Here is a 19,684-nt window from a genome sequence, read left to right on the forward strand (position 1 = left end):
GGTGGCATCTGTTGTAAGGATGAATTCTTTCTTTAACTCCTTTTAGTTATATAGTTGTTGTTTGTTTATTATCAGTGTTGATTTGTAGATTCTTCTTTTATTCAGTGGACTATGTGTTATCCATTGTATCATTCATATTAATACTCAAATTGTTCCAGAATTGGCAGGTGGCAGTTCCTTTTGACATGTCTCCATCTTTTTGGGGGGCACTTCCTAGCCCAAAAGATGTTCCAGGCCTTTCTTTCTTTCTTTTTCTTTCTTTCTTTCTTTCTTTCTTTCTTTCTTTCTTTCTTTCTTTCTTTCTTTCTTTCTTTTTTTCTTTCTCTCTCTCTCTCTCTCACTCACTGGAGGATATGTTTTTACTGATTTTAGAGAAAGAGAGAGAAAGAGAAACATCGATGTAGAAGAGAAACATGGATCAGTGGCCTCCCATACCCAGCCTCACTGGGGACTGAACCTGCAATCTAGGTAATGTACCCTGCCTGGAAATTGGACCACACTGGCCAGGGCTCTAAGCTCATTTTATTCTGTCTTTTCCCCTGAATCAGCCATTTCTCTAAGTAGCCCTGGTTCATTGTAAAAGGCAATGCCATTTACAAACCAAGATTGGTGCTGGCTGTGTTTATTGCTACTGGTGTGTAATTGTTTCTAGGTCCTTTAGCAACAGAACAAAGATATATGTTCACATACATATACATACACTGATACACACAATACAGCTATATATGTCTGTATAAAAAGTATGTATGTTTAAAAGTATCCTGTCCTACATAATAAAAGCTTAATATGCAAATTGTCCCCTTGACCAGGAGTTCAACCGGGAGTTCGACCAGGGGGCAGGGGGCATAGCCCTCCCCCTGGCTGGCCCCGCCCCCAATCAGCCCCTCTACCCTGATGGGGGTGGGGCTGGGTGGCCTACCTCCCGCGTCCCCTCCCCCCTGCTGGTCTGACCCAATCAGCCTGGATCAGGGCTGGTGGGCCAGACCCCACTTGTGCACGAATTCATGTACTGGCCCTCTGCTATAATATATTAAAAAAATCACAGTGGTACTTGCAATTTCTATTCAGATCCACTGTGTTATTTCTTGCTTTCTTGCTTCTATATTTGTGTTTCCCTTCTCCTGGCTCTCACAATATCAACATATCTGCTCATTTGCTTAATTCTATAATACACACAGAGTTCCAGAATCGCTTTGCCCATACCCTGGTGAAATACAAACCTAAAAGAGTTCAGGATTTGTTTATAGTTATTTTTGTTTTCAGGCTAAGGGTATTTAGTCAGGTATTAAATTTAGTTATTTGCTTTCATACAGTCTTGTTATGTTATTCATTTGAAATACAGTCAGATTTTGTTTCCTTTCTGTTTGTATTCAATTTTAGGGTTCCTCTGTCCTTATTGATTTAACTTTGTTTTATTTTTTGAATATGAAAAACATTAAGATAGTTCCAAAGTTAAAACTTTCATTCTTTTAAATTTCTTCTATGAAGTCATTATTTTTGTCCCTCTTCTTTATGTCCATTAGTATTACTCCGCAGTCTCCCTTCCTCTCTTAAACCCTCTGGTTCGGGGCTCTCAGATGTCCCAAGCTTTCCGTCCAGATGGCATTTGCCAGAGTCACTAACAACTTCCACTTGCTGAACCCAGTGATCCATTTTCAGACTGCATTTCAGTCAAACCCACAGAAGTTTTGGTTTCTGCGATGACATCAGTGAATCAGTCTGTACCCAGCACCGGGCTGCCCCTCGGAAGCTCTCCCTTCAGCCTGGATTCAGAGGCGGGCCAATGGTCACTGCCTTGCTGCTGCCACAGCTCCAGATCGCCGTTGCCACCTCCCGTGGGTCATCGCAGTCCTGTCCTCCCTGGGTCCGCACTCCCACCCTGGTCCCACTACTGTCCATTTCCACCCAGTAGTCAGTGATCTTTTCAAAATGTAAGTCAGGGCAGTCCATTCTCTGCTCACGTCAGAGGCTTTCCTGTGTAAGCTGTGTGGGTTAAGTTAAACAGTGCGAGGCTTGTAGGTCCTATGTGCTCACGAGGATCTGCGCTTGTGAGTTGGGGGCTGAGTCCCCAGAACAGCCTGGTGGGCAGAGGAGCTTGGCCCTCACAGAGGAAAGTCAGTTGCTCAAAGTCACAGAACTGGGATTTGACCCCAGTTCTTCTCTCTTCATACCTATGGTACAGATGGTTCATGAGGTCTACATATGTTCAGTTTAATTCCAAGATAGAACATGGGTAGCTTGCCCTATGAGCCCGGGAATGTTTTTCCTTGATTTTTTGAAGAGCCCAACAGCAAGGCTGGTTGCAGACTGATTCTCTAGGACCAGGTCTGCGGGGCCTGTGAGGGCCGCCAGGGCGTAGGGGCACTTGGCTTCCCAGCTTTATGGAATCGGCCTTCTTCTGGTGAAGGGTTTCCAAAGAAGCGAGTTTTCATTTTATTATTGGAGGATAACGGGTCCTCAAGATGGAGCTGCACCTTCCAGGCCCCCGGTGCTTCCCATCTGCCCCTGCAAGCTCTCCACCTGGGCCCCGGAGGTGGGGCTGAGAGAGTGCCCGGCACCAGCTGCCCTTCCTCGCTCGTTCAGCCACCCCCTTGATTTATTTTCTAGTTATTTACCTTGACAAGCCCGGGGAGATCTCACTCTCTGTTTCCTGCAAAGCAGGAGTATTTCAGTCTTGGCAGACAACACAAACACAGAACTGCATTTTCTTCTCCAGAAGGCGCAGAGGTCTCGGGAACCTCATGGCACCTCTTTTCCTTGGAGAATAAAATAGAACAGAGGTGGGTCCTTCTTAGATGCTATCGAAGGTCTGGCTCCTGAATTATGAAATGAGCTTACCACAGACTAGTTTTATATTTGAGGCAGTGGCATAGCATGAGTTCTTAAAAAATTTAAATATGGTCTTTTTTTTATTAATACAAAGCAGTACGTTTATTGTAGAATAATAGATAAGCAAATACTCCTGTAATTGCACCATTTATACCGCAAAACATGAACACCCTGCGTTTATATTTTCAGATCTTTTTTATACATATTTGTATTTTTTGTGGAAGTAGGACTGTTTGTAATCTCTCCCTTTGTTCAATAATAGATGATAAGCATTACTCTACATTGTAAGTTCTGGTTGCTCCCGAGCATTCTTTTGTATGAGTGTACCATCATTTATTTAATCATCCCCATTAGATGGACATTCAGGTTGCTCTCAGTTTGGGGCTATTGTAATGAACACTGTGTTGGAGTCTTTGTGCACATTCTTGATACTTTTTTGTTACTATTTGACTGGTAGAACCCAAGAAGCAGGGTGATAGTGTGGTTTCCTAATGCTTGTCATGAGAGCTGACAAGAGTAGGTCTGGAGCCTTGCAGATTTTGTGAGTATGTGCACTTTTCTGGGGTGAGGGTCTAAAACTTAGATTTTCAAAATAGGCTGGTGTGGCCCAGTGGCTGAGTGTTGACCTATGAACCAGGAGGTCACTGTTCGATTCCAGGTCAGGGCACATGCCTGGGTTGTGGGCTCGATCTCCAGTACGGGGTGTGCTCCTGCTGCAGTCCCTTGCTCGTTCAGCCACCTCCTTGATTTATTTTTCTGTTATTTACCTTGACAAGCCCAGGGCGATCTCACTCTCCCAGTTTGATCAATGATTCTCATCATTGATGTTTCTGTCTCTCTCTCCCTTTCCCTTCCTCTCTCTGAAATCAATTAAAAAAAAAGACAACCTCCCCCCCCCCCCCCCCCCCCCCCGCACACACACACAAGGGCTGAGACCCCAATATAGATCAGGAGGTGGTGTTGCAGTCCCCGGTTTCCCACCATTTCCTTGTGCATGGTACCTCCCAGACCAGTAGCTTAAATCGGTTTGGCAGTGTTTGTCCTCAGGTATGTTTGAGTAAGCCCTGGGGAAGGTACAAAGAAGATGAAATAGTTCCTTTCCTGAGTGTGCTTGCCAGGTGCGCCAGGGTTAGCCACATGAATAGACAGCTGCTGGATCCTTCCCCTTGGCTCTCCTTTGCCTGCAGGGATGAATACATTTCTTTTAAGGCCTTACACAGTCTACCATTTTCAGCCCACTAATGTAAATGATGATAATGATGATAAAGGCGAAACAATGAGGAAGGCTGGTCATTATGGAGTGCTTCTATATTCTGGGCATTGTGCTCAGCCTATGAGGTACTTTTTATCTTCATTTAATGAATGGGGAACAGAAAGGTTGATTTACTTGCTCAGGGTAACACAGGAAGTGACAGAGTCTGGATTTGAGCTCAGACATTTGCTTCCACACCCTAACCTCCTGACCACCATGGTGTCGTGAGTCTCACACTCCTATCACGTTAGGTGTCTTGGTCAAATGTTTCTGTGGGTCAGGCCTTGCATTTCCCCACTTCTGTGACTCTATTCAAACCGGTTCCTTTTCTAGAGGCTTTTACTACCTCTAATTCTAGAGATTCTGTCTACCTTCTAGGAAGCTTTCCTTGTTCACCCCTGAGTAGAGCCAATTTGTTCCTTCTCTTTACTTCTGGGCTGTTTGCAGCACCCAGCTGACAGTCACATCTGGGCTTATGATGGAGGCCATGTGCTGGGATGGAAAGAACCAAACCTTTGGACCCAAACCGACTTGAGTTCACATCCCATTTGGGTCAGGTAGGAGTTGCCAGGTTGTGATATTTGATCCTAATTCTGCGTAATTGGTAGCTTTTGAGCTAGGGAGTACTGTTTGAAAAGAAGCTTTTTAAATGGTGGCAGTGTACAAGGATGGATCAGTGCAGAGAGGAAACTGGAGATGGGTCAACCAATTACACGTCTGTCCTGCATAATAATTCTCTTGCTTATTCAACTATGGATTTGATAACTACATGTCCTTTAATTTGGAAAGATGAAGTCCCCTTGCTGGCACCCAGCTTTTGGGGGTAGCAATAAGGCTTACCTGAGAGATGGGAGCAGTCCTGTCATGACATCCCTCTTCCGCTTTTGGAGTAGCCGGACAGATGGTACCCTGTGCTCTGCATGCAGCCAGTTTCCACCAACTAATACGCGGCATCAGCTGTAATGATCTCCATGTGAATCCCACTATAACAATTTGTCGTTTGGTTTTAAAGAACACTGTTGTGATAGGGAACGGGTGGAATGCAATTGTGGAGTCATCACAAGCCCCTCAAAGGATCTCTTATTTGAAGAAGAGGAACCCATGCTGCTGGTGGCATCAGGCCACTTCCTTCTTTGGTCATAAGTTTTGTTAGGAATTGAGGAGAGGTTTTTGATAGTTTTAAGATCAGTTTGTGAATGCTTAAAATCTGTCCCAGACCAAGGGCCCCCTGTCCCGAGAACTTCCCGAGGAGTGTATGGATGCCCGTAGAGAACGATGGTGAGTGTGAAGCGGGAGGTACTGCTGGCCTGGCCGGTGTGTGTAGAACACCCAGCCCTTTGGAGGCTGGGCTGCAGCAGATGGCCCCTCGGGGTCTGTAGGGCCCAAATCTCATCATCCGCTGAATGTTGGTGAGCAGCCCCAGTGCAGGTGTGAGATGAAGGACGCTGAGTTGTTTGGATATGCAGTTGTCCCTGCCCGTTCGTGGGGGTCTTGCAGTCGGAACTTGGTCTTGGAACCTGACCCAATCAGATAGAGATTCCCCCCTTGAGGAGGAAGGTGGAGAACAGAGAGGTGGAGCCCTTGGGAGCACCCACCATGGTAGAGGCCAGTCAACCCCTACGTCATTGCAGGATGTAAGCGAGAGGATGGAGACGTAGATGTGTGGTGGAGCTAACTGTGGGAATGTCTCCGTGTCCCTTGCTAAACAGGAACCTACAGGAAAGGAGGTGAGTGTGCATTGGGCAGAGCGGGCGAGTGGAAGCAGTAGACCTCCTGATTTTCACTTCTTGTAAAATGGAGGTACTGACACTGGGCCTGTGGGATGGTTGTGAGGCCTGTTCTTTAATATCAGTGGCTGTTAAAGAACCATCCTCAGGGCCCGGCTCCTGGTCGCTCAGGCCTGACTGGTGCCCACAGAGCCCTGCAGTGGGAGGTGACATACACACAGGGTATATGGCTGTGACCTGCAGCCCAGTGGCTGGCATGGCGGGTGGAGAGGGAGCCCTGACAGCCCTGACAGCCAGCCTGCGAGTTCATCCGTGGGAACCACAGACAGAAAGCAAATGTGCAGATCTCCAGTGATCTTTTCCTGGGGCTGTGGCGTTGTGAACTCTCCTTTAGGAGTTGTTTGGAAAATGGTGTGCGTGGTGTAGCTTAATTGTAGGCTCATTTTTCAAGTATGGCTATGGAAGGGTTTGTTTTGTTCTTTAGCCACACGTTAGTTTCTTCAAAGAGCTCACCTCAGTCGGCAGTTTCCAGAGTTCTGAAGTATTTTTCAAATAAAGTTGTTAGTCTCTTTGAAATCTGGGCTCACGTGCCTCCTTTCAAACAGCAAGCGAGGACCTGCAGGAGAGGGAGGAGGATCTTTTGCCCAGCTGTGCTTTGTTTCACTTGGTTTTCTTTGTCATCCCCCTGTTGTAGACACTGGCTTTTTCAATGGTAATCATATACTCCTTTGCCTAGTAATCCCTCTTCTGAGAGTCTTTCCCAAGGAAACGATTTAAATGCAGATAAAGCTGCATGCGCAAAGATGTTTATTTCATTTTTTTTTAATAAAAGTGAAAAATTACAGATGACCTAAATGTCAAAATAGGACAGGCAAAATTGTGGTATGTGCATGTCTATACTGGAATATTAATGTGGTCATTAAAAAGGATGTTTCTAAAGCACATTTAGTAAGAGAAATGCTTAGAAGTACGAAGTGAAAAATTCAGTCACAGTATCCTGTCACCCATGCCAAAATGCATGGACAAAGAATGGAAGAGACTGGATTCAGTTGACACGTGTGTAGTGGGTACCCAAAGGACAGTGATCTTTTTCTTGCTTCTGTTATCATCCTAACCTATATAATAAAAGGCTAATATGGAAATCGACCGAATGGTGGAATGACCAGTTGCTATGATGCTCACTGACCACTAGGAGGCAGACACTCAGTGCAGGAGCTACCCCAGTGCAGGGTAACACAGGAAGTGACAGAGTCTGCTTAGCCAGAAGCTGGGCTCAAGGCTGGCGAGTGTAGTGGCAGTGGTGGGAGCCTCACCTGCCTCCATGGCAGCGCTGAGGATGTCTGCGGGGAGTGGAGCGGGCCTAAGCCATCAGTCAGACATCCCCCGAGGGCTCCTGGATTGTGAGAGGGCACAGGCCAGGCTGAGGACCCCCACCCCCTAACCCCCACCCCAAGTGCATGAATCTCGTGCACTGGGCCTCTAGTTTCCTATAAAGAGCATGTGTTCTGCTAGTATCAGAGTTTTAGAGATGGACTGAGAACTTGCACCTGTGCCATTGCTTTTAGCTTCAGTGCTGTCACTGTCCTGCTAGAACTGGAGCCCGAACAGTATGAGGAGTCTTAGTCCTAATCATGTTCTCGGTAATCCTACTTTAAATACCCGGGGTTGCTACAAAGAGTGATTCAACAGATGGAATAGTGTCTCTGCAAATGTCTGAACAAGAAATCATCAGGGAACACCTTTTAAAAATGTTTTTCTTAATGTTATTTCTGCTTCTAGGAAAATCAGTAGGAGTGGACATGAGTACCCAGAGTGAACTGATAGAGAGGTGAGTGTGTGGTGTTAGTAAGAGGGCTGCAGGTGTGGTTTGTCTGCGGGTGTTTTTAGTATTCCCGCTCCCTCCCCCTGGTAGTTTCCTGCTTCTTATAAATAAAGCATAAACACCCGTGAAACTGAGAATGGCCACACTAAACCAAGGGGTCATGCGGTGTGTCCTGCAGCCTTCATTCAGCTGATTAGGTTTACTCGTGGCATTTCTCTGCCAGGTGCTGTGACCCAGAGGACACATTCCTCCTGTTGGCACCTGGGTACCTGCAGAATCAATCCATTTGAGGCCCTTCTTGGTCTAACCCATCTTTCCTTTCCATCATGTATCCCATGCTTCTCTGACTGTTGTTCTCTAGACCAGAGGTTGCCAACCTTTCGGACCTCATGGACCACTGGTTGGTGACCGCTGCTCTAGACTGTGATGGTAGTCAGTTCACATGGAAATGAACTGGCTCCTCCTGACACCCCCATCTCTCCACTGTATTCAGGATCAGTTGTTCTTCCTGTAGCACTTGACACATAATTACATTACAGAACTTAGCACACGGTATTGTAATACTTTCTGTATTAATCTTTTACTCCCAAATTCCTCAAAAGAGGAAAGGATCTAGCATTAACTGGGTTTTGGTATGTGTCAGTCCCAGCCTAAGCATTCACTTTCAATAGTTCTGGCCTTACAAGGTGAGCATTATTCTTCTCATTTTTGAATGAGGAGCCTGAGGGTCAGAGTTGAGCAGAGCTGAGATTTGAACTTGAACCTGTTGTACTCCAACACCTGGGCTGTTATTATTATTCCACATTGCCTTTGAAAGTCAAAGACTGTGTTTTTAATACCTTTATACCTGCTCCAACCTCAGGTATCTGGCATGTAGTTGGGATTCAGAAAATGTTCCCAGACTAAATGGATTGCATACTCTCGGAGCTTGCCTCTGGGCAACTGGAAGTGTCAAGGTCTTGCCCTCCTCTGTTTTCTTGTTAAAGGTTCTGAATGCTGCAGGGCTATGGGCACTTCTCTCCTCTTTGGAACTGCAGCCCTCTGGGCTCCTGGGGGTGAAATGAAGAATAGAGACCAGTCTGGGGTGCGGAATTTATTTGGCATCATGAAGGCCACCAGCAAGCAGGCAGGGAGGTGATCACAGCTCACTGGGGGACATTTCTATCAGTGCTGTAACTTTAGAAGAAATACTCCTCTCCCCCTGCAGTATTCCCAGTTCAACCCTCCACTTCCACCCTTAAAATAACAGATCACATCCCATTGGCAGGCTGTGGGGAGGGCAGGGAAGGCCTCCCAGACTGGAGACAGTCTTTGCTGAGATCTAAAGAATGAGCATTGAGGGCTAGGCGAGTGTCCATTCTTGATGCACGGGAGATGTGGCCCCTTTAAGCAGTGTGGCTGCTGCATGAAGTGTGAGGGTTGAGGTTAGAGAGGCAGGCAGGGCCTTGTTGGGCTTATCCACAAATACTGTGTTAAGAGTCCAAAATTTGTTCTGTAGGAAGAGGGGAGTCTTTGAAGGAGGGTGAGCTGGCACTACACATGATCAGATTTGCCATCTGAAAGGCAACGGTGGTTCTTGGAGAATGGGCGGAGGGAGGCAGGGAGCCTCCTCAGCCATGTGTCACCCTTCCGTTTCTGACAGGCTTGTTTCTTTCCTTCTGTTCTACCTGTTTCAGCTGTAGGCTTAGCACTCACATGGGCCACTCCTAAGCTAATTAAACGGGGCTCTTGGCCCATTCCGCACTTTGCCAGGCAGCGGTAAGCCCACGCATCCATCACGCTGTCTGAGCAAAGTTGCATCTGGTGTTTACCTGTTAATGAATGCATTGCATCTTGGAGTCCTTTGCTCTTGTCTGAGTTTATGAATAATGAGACAAGAAGTAATAGGAAAAAGTGGGAGAAAAAAAGCTTAAATGAAGGAGCTTATCTATAATGGAGATTCCCATGGGCTTTTTACGGAGTTCAGGATGTTTTTCCTCATGGCCTAGGTTGCCCTTGGGAAATACAGGTTAATAACCAGATGATTGCCAGAATGGAGATATTGGGCCACAAGGGTTTTGAGGTTTTTAAACCCCTAAGGCCACTTCATGAGTTTGAGTTGGTCTCCCTCATTCTCCTGGGGCCTCAAAGGCAGGCAGACCTGGGTTCAAATGTGAGCCCCATCACCTGGGAGCTGTGAGACAGCAGGCAAGTTTATTTGGGACTCCGTCTCCCCAACTCTAGGTGAGAATCCTACTCCCTGCTTCACAGGGTTTCTGCGAGGACCAAGTAATATAGTTCACTCATCTGCCTGGTGTGCCATGGACCGATGCCCTCTCTCAGGTCTCTCCCCAAGAGCCAGGTGGTGGTGGCCCCCCTGCTCCAAACTCAAGCCCCTGAGCCCTTTTTGTCTTCTGAGTGTCCTTCTGAAAATGCTCCAAGGAAACAAAGGGGCTCCAGCACAGCAAAGGGCCCAGGAATCTTCAGTGTTCTGAAGGCATGGTCCTTGGGATCTTAGATTTCTTTCTCACTCCCATGGTCAAGGCTTGAGGAAGACAGCTTACCCTACCAACATATTCTACCTGAATCTCCTGAGCCTGCGGCCTCGCACGCGTTGTCTGATTGTGAAATGTCCGAAAAGTCCTCCTCCTCACAAGACCAGAAGCAAGACAGCGAGTCTGAGAGGACTTCAGTTTCCGTGAACAATTTTGCTCAAGGTAAGCTAAGCTTTACGCAGCATTTTAAACATAGCCAAGGTTTCCTGGTTTAAGCAACAGTTTGTCATCTTGCCGTGGTAAGCGGAGTGTGGTGACATTTGAATATTTCTTTGAGAAGGAGATTCTGGGTGGGCCAGAGCTGGTCACTCAGAGTGTCATTTATCACTGGGGAAAGCTAAGGGTTGAAAGTGTTGGTGACTGGGGAAAAGCCATTTTTGTTTTTAAATGATGACTTCTTATATGACTTGCCATTTCCTTCTTTTCTAAGTAGGCAGGCTGGAAACTTGGGTTAATTTCCTTTGTTTCTTTCACACTCTTCCTAAGGCGGGGGCACTAGGAAGACTCTTCTGCTTTGAATGGTACAGATGCCAGAGATCACCTAACCCGTTAAATATTTTATAATTCTGTAAATCTGTTGTGTTTCTCTTTCGTGGAACTCCTGGCCCATGGGTCGGTCCCTTGCCCTGCCTCTGATCATGGAGCCATGGGCTCTGGTGGCAGAACCAGCCTCCCGAGGCCCCACCTGCCTCTAAGCCCCCTTTACCTCTTCTGTATTTGCAGTTCGTTACATCCTGTTGGGGTATTAGGTAGGGCTTAGTGTTTATAATTCAGTGTATTTCAGAAGTTCAAGGAACAGTATAGACCAGAACAGATAGACCAGGAACTGGACCTATTTTCCTATAAAAGGCCAGAGAGTATATATTTAAGTTTTGTGGGCATTTGCTTTTTGTTTCAATTACTAAATCCTGTTGTTGCAGTAAAAAGCAGCCATAGATAATATGTAAACAAATGATGTGGTTGGGTTCCAATAAAACTTTATTCACCAAGACAGGTGTGGGTGTAGGGTGTATTTGACCCAGGGCTGTTTTCTGACCCCTGGTATAGACTCTGGACCTCCGCTGACTTCTTCTGGTCTCTCTTCTAGCGGGTTCTTTGCAAGGAGCCCAGAGTGGACCCAGAGGTCCTTTGTTGACACCTGATTACACAGCAAAATGGTTTTCAGAAACTTTAAATCCTTTTTTTTTTTTTTTTTTTTTAGCAACAGGACCTCCACTCACCCCTCCCCACTTTTTTTTTTTTTTTCCAGATGAAACTACATGTGGGTCCAGTATGTAAAAAGATCCGAGTGGAGGCTTTGTCCCCATGTGGCCTCCCAGGCTCCCCTAGGACACTCAGGGTCCTGAGGAGCAGAGTTTGAAAACATACCTAGAGCATGAAGTACACATGCGTGATGTAACTCGGGTCTCAGCTGGGGCCTCCAGTAGCTACCCCCCTAGATTTGCTTTCTTTGGGTTTCTGGCTGTACCCCTCTACGATTTCTGTGTATGATCTACCTTCTTCTAATTTAGTCAGACCCTGAATTTTTGGTCCCCGGTACCACCTCCTGCACTGTCAGTTGGCATGGAACTCAGTCCCTTTCCCAGAAACCCCAGGCCTTTGTGGGAAGAGCCGACTTGACTGAGGGTGGGAGGACCAGGAGGGGCCGGGTCCCAATGCAGCAAGCCAGCTCAGTAACATCAGAATGCTTAAGATCTCTGTTCTTCAGAGCCCTCCTGCTATGGTGCTGGGCACTTCCCACTTTTCCTCTTGCCTGTCCCTCTTTTTTTTTAGTCTCTCTCTCTTTTTTTTTTTCCAGTATAGAACCATTCAGTAGTCTTTAATTTTGATTCCTCTGAGGACCCATGACCTTGGCTTACGCCCTCCTCCTGGGTTCCCAGGCACTCCCCTCATGGGGATGGTGCTCACTGGTCCCCTGACAAACACACTGTTCACTTTCTTGGTTTGTCTTCAGAATTTTAGTCTTTGCATCTGTCTTTTCCTTTTGTCATATTCATAATCTGAATGGAGAGAGAATTTTGTGTTTTTCCTTTTTTTCACTTAGCATTATATCATAAGCTTTCTAACATGTTACAGAACATCATTTTTAGTGGCTTTAGCGTAGTCCTCTGAAAGGCCGAACTGCAGGTTTTCTTATGTTCCCTGTTGCAGAACATTTAAATCATTTCAAATATCTCACAGTTTTGATCACTGCTGTAGGGAATATCTTTGAATATGAGCTTTCACCTTATTGAAGGGTATTTCTTAACCTAGGTTCTGTAAATTGAAATTTCTAGTCAGAAGATGTACACAGTGTTTTTGGTGGTTGCTTTTAAACGGGATTTATGGTTTTAAAGAGTTAGCATTTGTCAGAAGGGTGTTACTGTGAGAGGGACGGATATTTTTCTCCCACCTGTAAAGGCGAGTATACTGTTTCCTTCTCCTTGGTGAGGGCTGCATAATTAACACGTGGTGTCCAGTTCCACTGGGAATGTGTCCTTAAGCCCAAGTGATGATTCCAGCTCCCGGCCAGACTCAGTAGAAGATGACTTGTGCTGATGGCTGCTGAGATTATTACCGCAGAAGCCAGCAGCATGCGACGGGGAGAAACTGGCAAGGATGGCCGCAGTCAGAGCAGATAAGCTCCCGGCTCCCTCCGACCTGCCTAGCCGCTGGAAGGTGTGCAGGGAGCGAGGCAGGCACAGCAGGTGTGGTGACATGACATGACGCGATGCGCTGGGAGTCTGTGACAGGCCGTTCTTCAGCCTGGGCTGCAGCGAGGGCCTCAGACAGTCCAGCAAATGGCTTGCCACACGTGTGGCATTAGTAGGAGATAGCTGAGGGTTTGGGAATTAAGTCATCTCATAACCTTTCAGATTCATGGCGAAATTGATATTTAATTAGGAAAAGATCTGTAACATTGTACTACTTTAAAATGAAAGTCGTTTTGGAGGAATTAAAACTGGGTCATAACATTAGTATAATGTTTTAAAGTAAACTTACTAAGACATACTGAGTGTACCCTAATTGATGGATTAAAAACTTCAGTTTTGCCTTTTGATACTTAATGTGATTGTGCTTTTAACACTGATTCTGGAAACCTACCTCTAGGTTGGAGCTGTGCTTCCTTCTTTGTGAAAGTGAGATGTGGCAGAGGCTAAAAAAATGACATGCTCATTTTAGAAAATGTGGGAAATTTAATTTTCATATATTATTAAATATAATATTAAGATGTAATATAGAAGTTTTGAGAAACCAAAAACCTATACCCAAAGGCAATCTCTGTGAATATATCGGTGTATTTCCTTCTTTTGTGTATGTGTCTTTCCTGTCTGCACATTTTTAAATAGAGCTTTGCACTGATAAGCCATTTTGTATCTATATTTTTCTATGGTACTATAAGGTCATCATAATATACTTTTAATAGCTGTGTAATACTACATCATAATGCATGTAATACAATTTATTTAATAATTTGAGTTATTTTCAGTTCTTGCTATTACATACAGTGTCAAAAAGAACGTTTTCTTGCATCTGGCAAATGGTCGTCAGCAGCTCTGGTGACCTCTTAAATAAGTTCCTAGAATTAGAATTATTTGGTAAAAGACATTGGAAAGAACCTTTCTTTCTAAGGTTAATGATAAAAACAGTCCCAAAAAGTCATATACATTTATACTCATGCTAACAGGATGTATACTTGAGTGTACCATTCTCACAAGATTATTGTTTATTTTGTTTTTAAGACTGAAATTAGTAAGTGATAAATGGATAACATATGCCTTTCAAAGAATTAGTCCTGAAAATATCTGGATTCATAATGGAGGAAGTTTAATCAACTCTTAGGCAATTCAGGCAGACTTCAGAGCGATCTGTTAGTTTCACCATAAAGAAGATTTTAAATGAATATTTGATATTTAGAAGAATAAAGGGCTGCATGAGAGTTAGCATTAAAATTGTATGGAATAGAATTTTTCCATGTGATGTACAATATCTCCCTCGTGGAAGGCTGCAGAGAATCGTTACAGCACTGTGTCTGTGGGCTGGGGGCAGCAGCTCAGCCTCCCCCTGCTAGGAAGGAATTGCCAGTTGCTGACTATCTTAGCACAGCCAGTGAATTGGAATTTCAAGATCACTGCAAAATCTAGAAATTACTCACTTTGCTGGGGGCTTCAGTCCATAAATAAAAACTGTCCTTCCCGTAGACCTACTAATGGAACATATACAGGAAATTCGAAGTTTGAGACAACGTTTAGAAGAATCTATTAAGACAAATGAGAAGCTACGGAGACAGTTGGAACGGCAAGGGCTTGAATTTGATCAAGGTAAGAAGGACCTTCCCAAAGCCGGTGCAGTTCACTTGCCTGGATCAGCATTCTGTGTACTGGGAAGAGCATCGGACTCGTGGCCAGAGAGGTTTCAGTTCAAACCCTGACTCTGCTGCTTACCTCCAGGGTGCCCTCACTTAACCTTGCTGGCTTTCAGTTTTAGTAACTTTTCTATAAAATGGAGATAATATTTTCCATTTTATCCTGTTGTGATGAGAATTACGTGAGCTAACTTAAGGAGAGAGCCCCACAGCCCCTTACATAGTAGTCACTTGACAAATGTTAATTTCCCAGCCGCTGGAGAAGTCTGCCAGCCCCTAGACGTCTTGGATTGTGGTTGGCTCCGCATTTGCCTTTGTAAGCTGTACAGAAATAGATAGGTATTTTAAAACAAAACAAAGCGGTATTTTGTCTTTTTAATAATGGAGTATGAAAATATTAGCATTTTAGCAGTCTAGTAAATCTCACATGCCAATCAAAAAGTCACCAATAATGCTGCATAGCCACACTTAGCTCTGAATGGGATATTCTTCCATGAAGAATTTTTAAATGTGTATTTTTTCCATAGGTAAGATATTCTTATGATTCAAAAATTGATATGTCCTATTATCCCTTCTCCCACTTCTGCTAGTTTTCTTCTATATTCTTAAACAGTGTTTTTTAAAATATAAATACAAATATATATTTTCATTCCCTTTCTTACTTACCCTGAAGGTGTAGAATACTTTATATCACTATTCTGTCCCCTCTTTTTCTTCAAACAGTACATTTTTGGACATCTTTCCTTCTTGCTCCGAGGACTGTGTCCTCATTTCGTGAAGAATGTATCTGAGAGCAGCTTTGTGCCTCAGGAAAGTGGGAGATTGTTTGGGGTTGGACTACCTGGTGTGGATCCCAGAGCTTCTGTTGATTAGTTTGTGGCTTTGGGCAAATCTCCTCAGCTCTCCCCATCTTAATTATCTTATAAGAGACACTGAGATTAAATGAGGCAGTGTTATGAATGGGGCCTTGCTTAAGCTCCTCTCAATAAATGGTGGTTTTCTTCATCATTACCAGTTTTATTTTATTTATTGTGTAACTTTACCAGTTTAACTTTGCAGCGCTCTGCAAAGAGTGGGGATGCTGATGTCATTCCATTTTTGGAGATGAGATGACGAAGTTCTGCATCTTTATCAAAGATGTACTCAGTGGTAGCTCGCCGCGGCTGGCACAGAGCTCCTTGACTTGAATCTTTGTACCCTAGTCCAGGTCTCATTGCTCTCCAGCCTGTCGCAGCCATCAGCCTAGAAGGACATCTTTCCAGAGTACTGCGCATGATGCCATTTGGTTCCAAATGGTGTTCTCTCTCTCTCTCTCCCTCTCCCTCTCTCTCTCTCTCTCTTTCTCTCTCCCTCTCTCTCTCTCTCTCTCTCTCTCTCTCTCTCTCTCTCTCTCTCTCTCTCTCTCTCTCTTTCTCTCCTCTCTCTCTCTCTCTCTCTCTCTCTCTCTCTCTCTCTCTCTCTCTCCTCTTCCTTCCCGCCTGCATCCAGCATCCTCCCCCCTGTCAGCCCCAGGGAAATTTATTAATCTGAGTTATTAGTCACATCAAACACAGGAAAGAAATACACGCCTGGGCCCGTCACGTTCGCTCTTGGTAATGCCCGAATTAGATTCATTCTGTTTTACATTTTCCCTAGCAAATTCAATTATAGAATTATTTGGGGGCTCAAATGGCCACCAGCTATAATGGAGCAGGCAATTGCTCTGGAGAGTAATTCACTTTGACAGGAGGTTTACAAAAAGGCGTTCATAACGTATTCATGCTGGTGGAAAGACATGCTGTTCTCACCATGTCGTCACAGTCTCCGAGAGACAGAAATACACGTGGCTGCGCCTCCCCCGCTGCCCAGTGTTCACCTTGGGAGCAGGTTTGAGAAAGGCATGGCTCCTTGTAAAGCTGAGGATGTGGGGAGCCCCCTCTTGTCTCCTCTTTCAAGCTCACTCTTGTCTCCCTTTGGGCTCTGGTAGCACCATATATAGTTCACAGGAGTGATTTTCTTATGTTTCCTCATTATTTAAAGCTGTTTTCCAGAAACTTCTATACTGACCTTGAGACTGCATAAATCACTGTTTTTGTGTTTTTATAGGTTCTTTAAACAGTTTTTCTTGTGGTTCAGAGCTGCATAATTCTCTGACATCAGAAATTCGTTTCCTGAGGAAGCAGAACCAGGCCCTCAATACAATGCTTGCTAGAGGATCCAGAGGTAAGACTTAAAGGGGTCTCCTGCAGCCTGGAGCCCCACCGCCTTCTGTGGCTTGGGAAGAGTGCAGGCGCTGCACTCTGAGTAACCTAGGCTCACCTCCCGCGGCTCTGTGGCCTTGGGCGGGTCACTTGACCTCTCTGAATCTCCGTATTCTTCGCTGTAAAACAGGAATACCTCATAGGGCTGTAGTGACAGTTAAACACTGTAAAGCCCTCAGCTCAGTAAATGTTGCTTTTTGCCCTTGTTACACATCCCCTCTATCCAGCCCCCTCTCATCTGTCTTAGTTCCCAGGGGGAGAGAGAAGGCCTGGAAGTACATTACTGCCACCTCTCAATCAGAGGTTTCCTACCGTCAGAAATACACGCCTACAGTATTTCTCCAGTATTTCTTATAAAGATCCCTTCTCTTAATTCTTTCTGTTTGGAGCTTAGTCCCCCACGAGCTTTCACTTACATTACCTCTCAATACTTAAAATGTTTCTGGAGTGATATGTTATTAGTCCTGTTTCACAGGTAAGAGCCAGGCCTAAGGAATTGACTGAACTGTGGTCACAGAGCTAGAAGGTGGGCCAGAGCTGAAACTTGGGCCAGTTTATTTCACTTTCCCTAGAGGTTATTCATGCTGATTTTGTGTAAGAGATGAAATTCGGGCTTCTGCAGATCATTCATTCACTCAGCAAACATTCCTGGCTCCAGTTCTATGTCAGGGCCTGTGTGCGTGCTGTTACAGAAATGAATTGAGAACTGGTCCTTTCCCTCGTGGTCTGATGGGAGACACAGCAGGCCAGTCTGTGGACTAGCCACGATGCAGGCAGGCTCGGAGCTACAGGATCCTGGAGACAGCACCCTGGCCGGGGAAAGCTGGTCTCCAGAAGCAGAGTCTAGATGTTAAGTAGGGATTAACCAAGGTGCCTCCGGTGTAGAGGAGCAGGGCCTTTTCAATAGAAGAAGGAGAGCGGACACAGGCCTAGGGTTAGAGATGGCCGAGTACAGACCACTCGGGAATTACATGAGGCCGAGTGTGGCTGGGGTCGGGGGCAGGAGAACATTGCTGGAGAATTAACATGTCATGGTTAAGAGTGGAATCAGAAAACCCGGGTCTGAGTCTTGGCTCTGCCACTTACTGACTGTGTGGTCTTGGGAAAGTCTTAACCTCTTTGCTCCTTATTTTCCTGTCTGGGGAACGGGAGAATGCTAGTACCTTCCTTGGAGGTTTGCTGTGACGAGTACATAACATGATACATGTGGAGATCTTAACGTGATGCCTGCAGATGGCTGGTACAGCACTGCCAGCAGCCTGCACTGTGGAGTGCTTACAGCCTCCAGCGTGCTGGGGAAGCCCTGTGCATGCAGTCCCCGGGTAACCCTCATACTGGCACATGGAGGAAACCGAGGCACAGAGAAGGGAAGAAGCTCACTCCAGGCCGTGGAGCCAGTGAGCAGAAGAGCACTGCCTCTGGGCCCGAGGTGTGTCTTCCTCCTCAGGACAGGGCTGTCCTCAGGGCTGAGGCGTGGATGGGTCCCAGGCCGCCATCTGTATATCCCTGCTGGCCTGGTGAGAGGCTTGTGGACTTTTCCAACACCCAGGGCCAGGATTTGGGGCCTGTTTCTTGCCTCTGTCTTTAATTTCTACCCACTGTTTGCTCTGTGAAGGCAAAGTCACTAGGTTTGCACAGCCCATTATTTAATAGAAAATTAAACAGGCCCATTTCATCCCAGTGACGTTTAATCTGCAGCCGTGGTGTTGACAGATTTATCTGCCCACAATGCATAAGATAATTGGAGTGCCAGAATCATAAATGCCAGATTAAATCTCATTCTCTTTTGTATTCTTGGAGTGCTCGAACTGAAGTGCCGTATTTGCGTAATAAGGTTGGGAAAAACAAATGGGGATGCTTCTCAGTGGCGCATTTTGTTTGCAGATAAACAGAAGGAGAATGAAAAATTACGAGAGTCCCTCTCCAGGAAGACTGCGAACCTTGAGCGGCTCCAGCGAGAGCTCGCCTGTGTGAAGGGGGAGAAGGAAAGGCTGCAGCAGGAGGCGGGCCAGAGGGAGCGGCACAACCAGCAGCTGCACCAGGAGCTCTGTGCCAGCCGCAGCGAGCTCAGCAGGTAGTCAGGCACCCCTGGCCTGGCGGCTGTGCGGGCGTCCGGCCCTGGGCTGTGGCCACGGGACAGGGCATGCCAGCCCCTGCCCTAGTGCGCAGGGACCGCAGAGAGTGTGACAGTAAACACCCAAACACGGAATACGTCACGTGGGAATACAACATACGGAGGGAGGTCTTCGCAGTCAGCAGGATAGGCTCTGGGCTGATTGTGGGTTTTCATGCAGGGCGGGTAGGGAAGGCTTGCGGAGATGCCGTTGGGGCAGTGAGGTGTGAGCTCTGCGGGTATCTGGTGGAAGAGCATTGTCGGAGGGAAGGGTACGGGCCGGAGGCAGGGCCTCCTTGGCCTCTGCTGGGCAGCGCAGGGAGGCCAGTGCCGCTGGAGGAGAGGCTGCGGGATGGGTGAGGGCAGAGAGGTGGCTAGAGGCTGGATCACATAGGACCTCGTCACGTGGTCAAGACTGGTTTTTACTCTGAGTGACAGGAAGGCTGGGGAGATTCTGAGTAGAGGGGCCGCATGAGCCTGACTTAGATTTTAAAGGGATTGTGCCAACTGCTCTGCCGTTTCCCCTTGGGCTCCGCCTTGTCCCCATGTTTCCAGCCTTTCCTGTCGCAGCGTGAGTGCCTTGCTCTCTTAGAGTGACTGACCTCAGCCTGGGTCACCCGGGGGCACGTGGTCTTTTCCACCCTGGCTCCTCTCCGGCTGTGCTCCCTGGGCTTCCCTTCCTCCTGTCTGAGTGGACGATTAGCTAGCACGTTCCTTTCTGTGTCTGTGAAGATCACATGAGATCATGTATGTAAAAGGCTGGGCTGTGACTGCAGTTCTGAACCACGCTCGTCACTCTGGTCCACGCTCTCCCAGCTGAGG

At 46.3% G+C, this 19,684-nt stretch overlaps 1 protein-coding gene across 2 annotated transcripts in view; it reads left to right on the top strand.

Annotated features, from left to right (window-relative positions):
* The window catches only part of CDK5RAP2 (CDK5 regulatory subunit associated protein 2), a 147,340-nt gene that overhangs the window by 110,643 nt on the left and 17,013 nt on the right, over positions 1-19,684 (top strand). For both annotated transcript variants that reach the window (XM_028161427.2, XM_054727002.1), the window contains exons 25-29: positions 7,588-7,636; positions 10,154-10,326; positions 14,346-14,465; positions 16,595-16,711; positions 18,634-18,823. In XM_028161427.2, the coding sequence (XP_028017228.2) occupies positions 7,588-7,636; positions 10,154-10,326; positions 14,346-14,465; positions 16,595-16,711; positions 18,634-18,823 (649 nt within the window). The remainder of the gene's footprint in view (positions 1-7,587; positions 7,637-10,153; positions 10,327-14,345; positions 14,466-16,594; positions 16,712-18,633; positions 18,824-19,684) is intronic.

Source organism: Eptesicus fuscus, chromosome 15, assembly GCF_027574615.1.
Source record: "Eptesicus fuscus isolate TK198812 chromosome 15, DD_ASM_mEF_20220401, whole genome shotgun sequence".
In the NCBI taxonomy this organism is placed as follows: domain Eukaryota; kingdom Metazoa; phylum Chordata; class Mammalia; order Chiroptera; family Vespertilionidae; genus Eptesicus; species Eptesicus fuscus.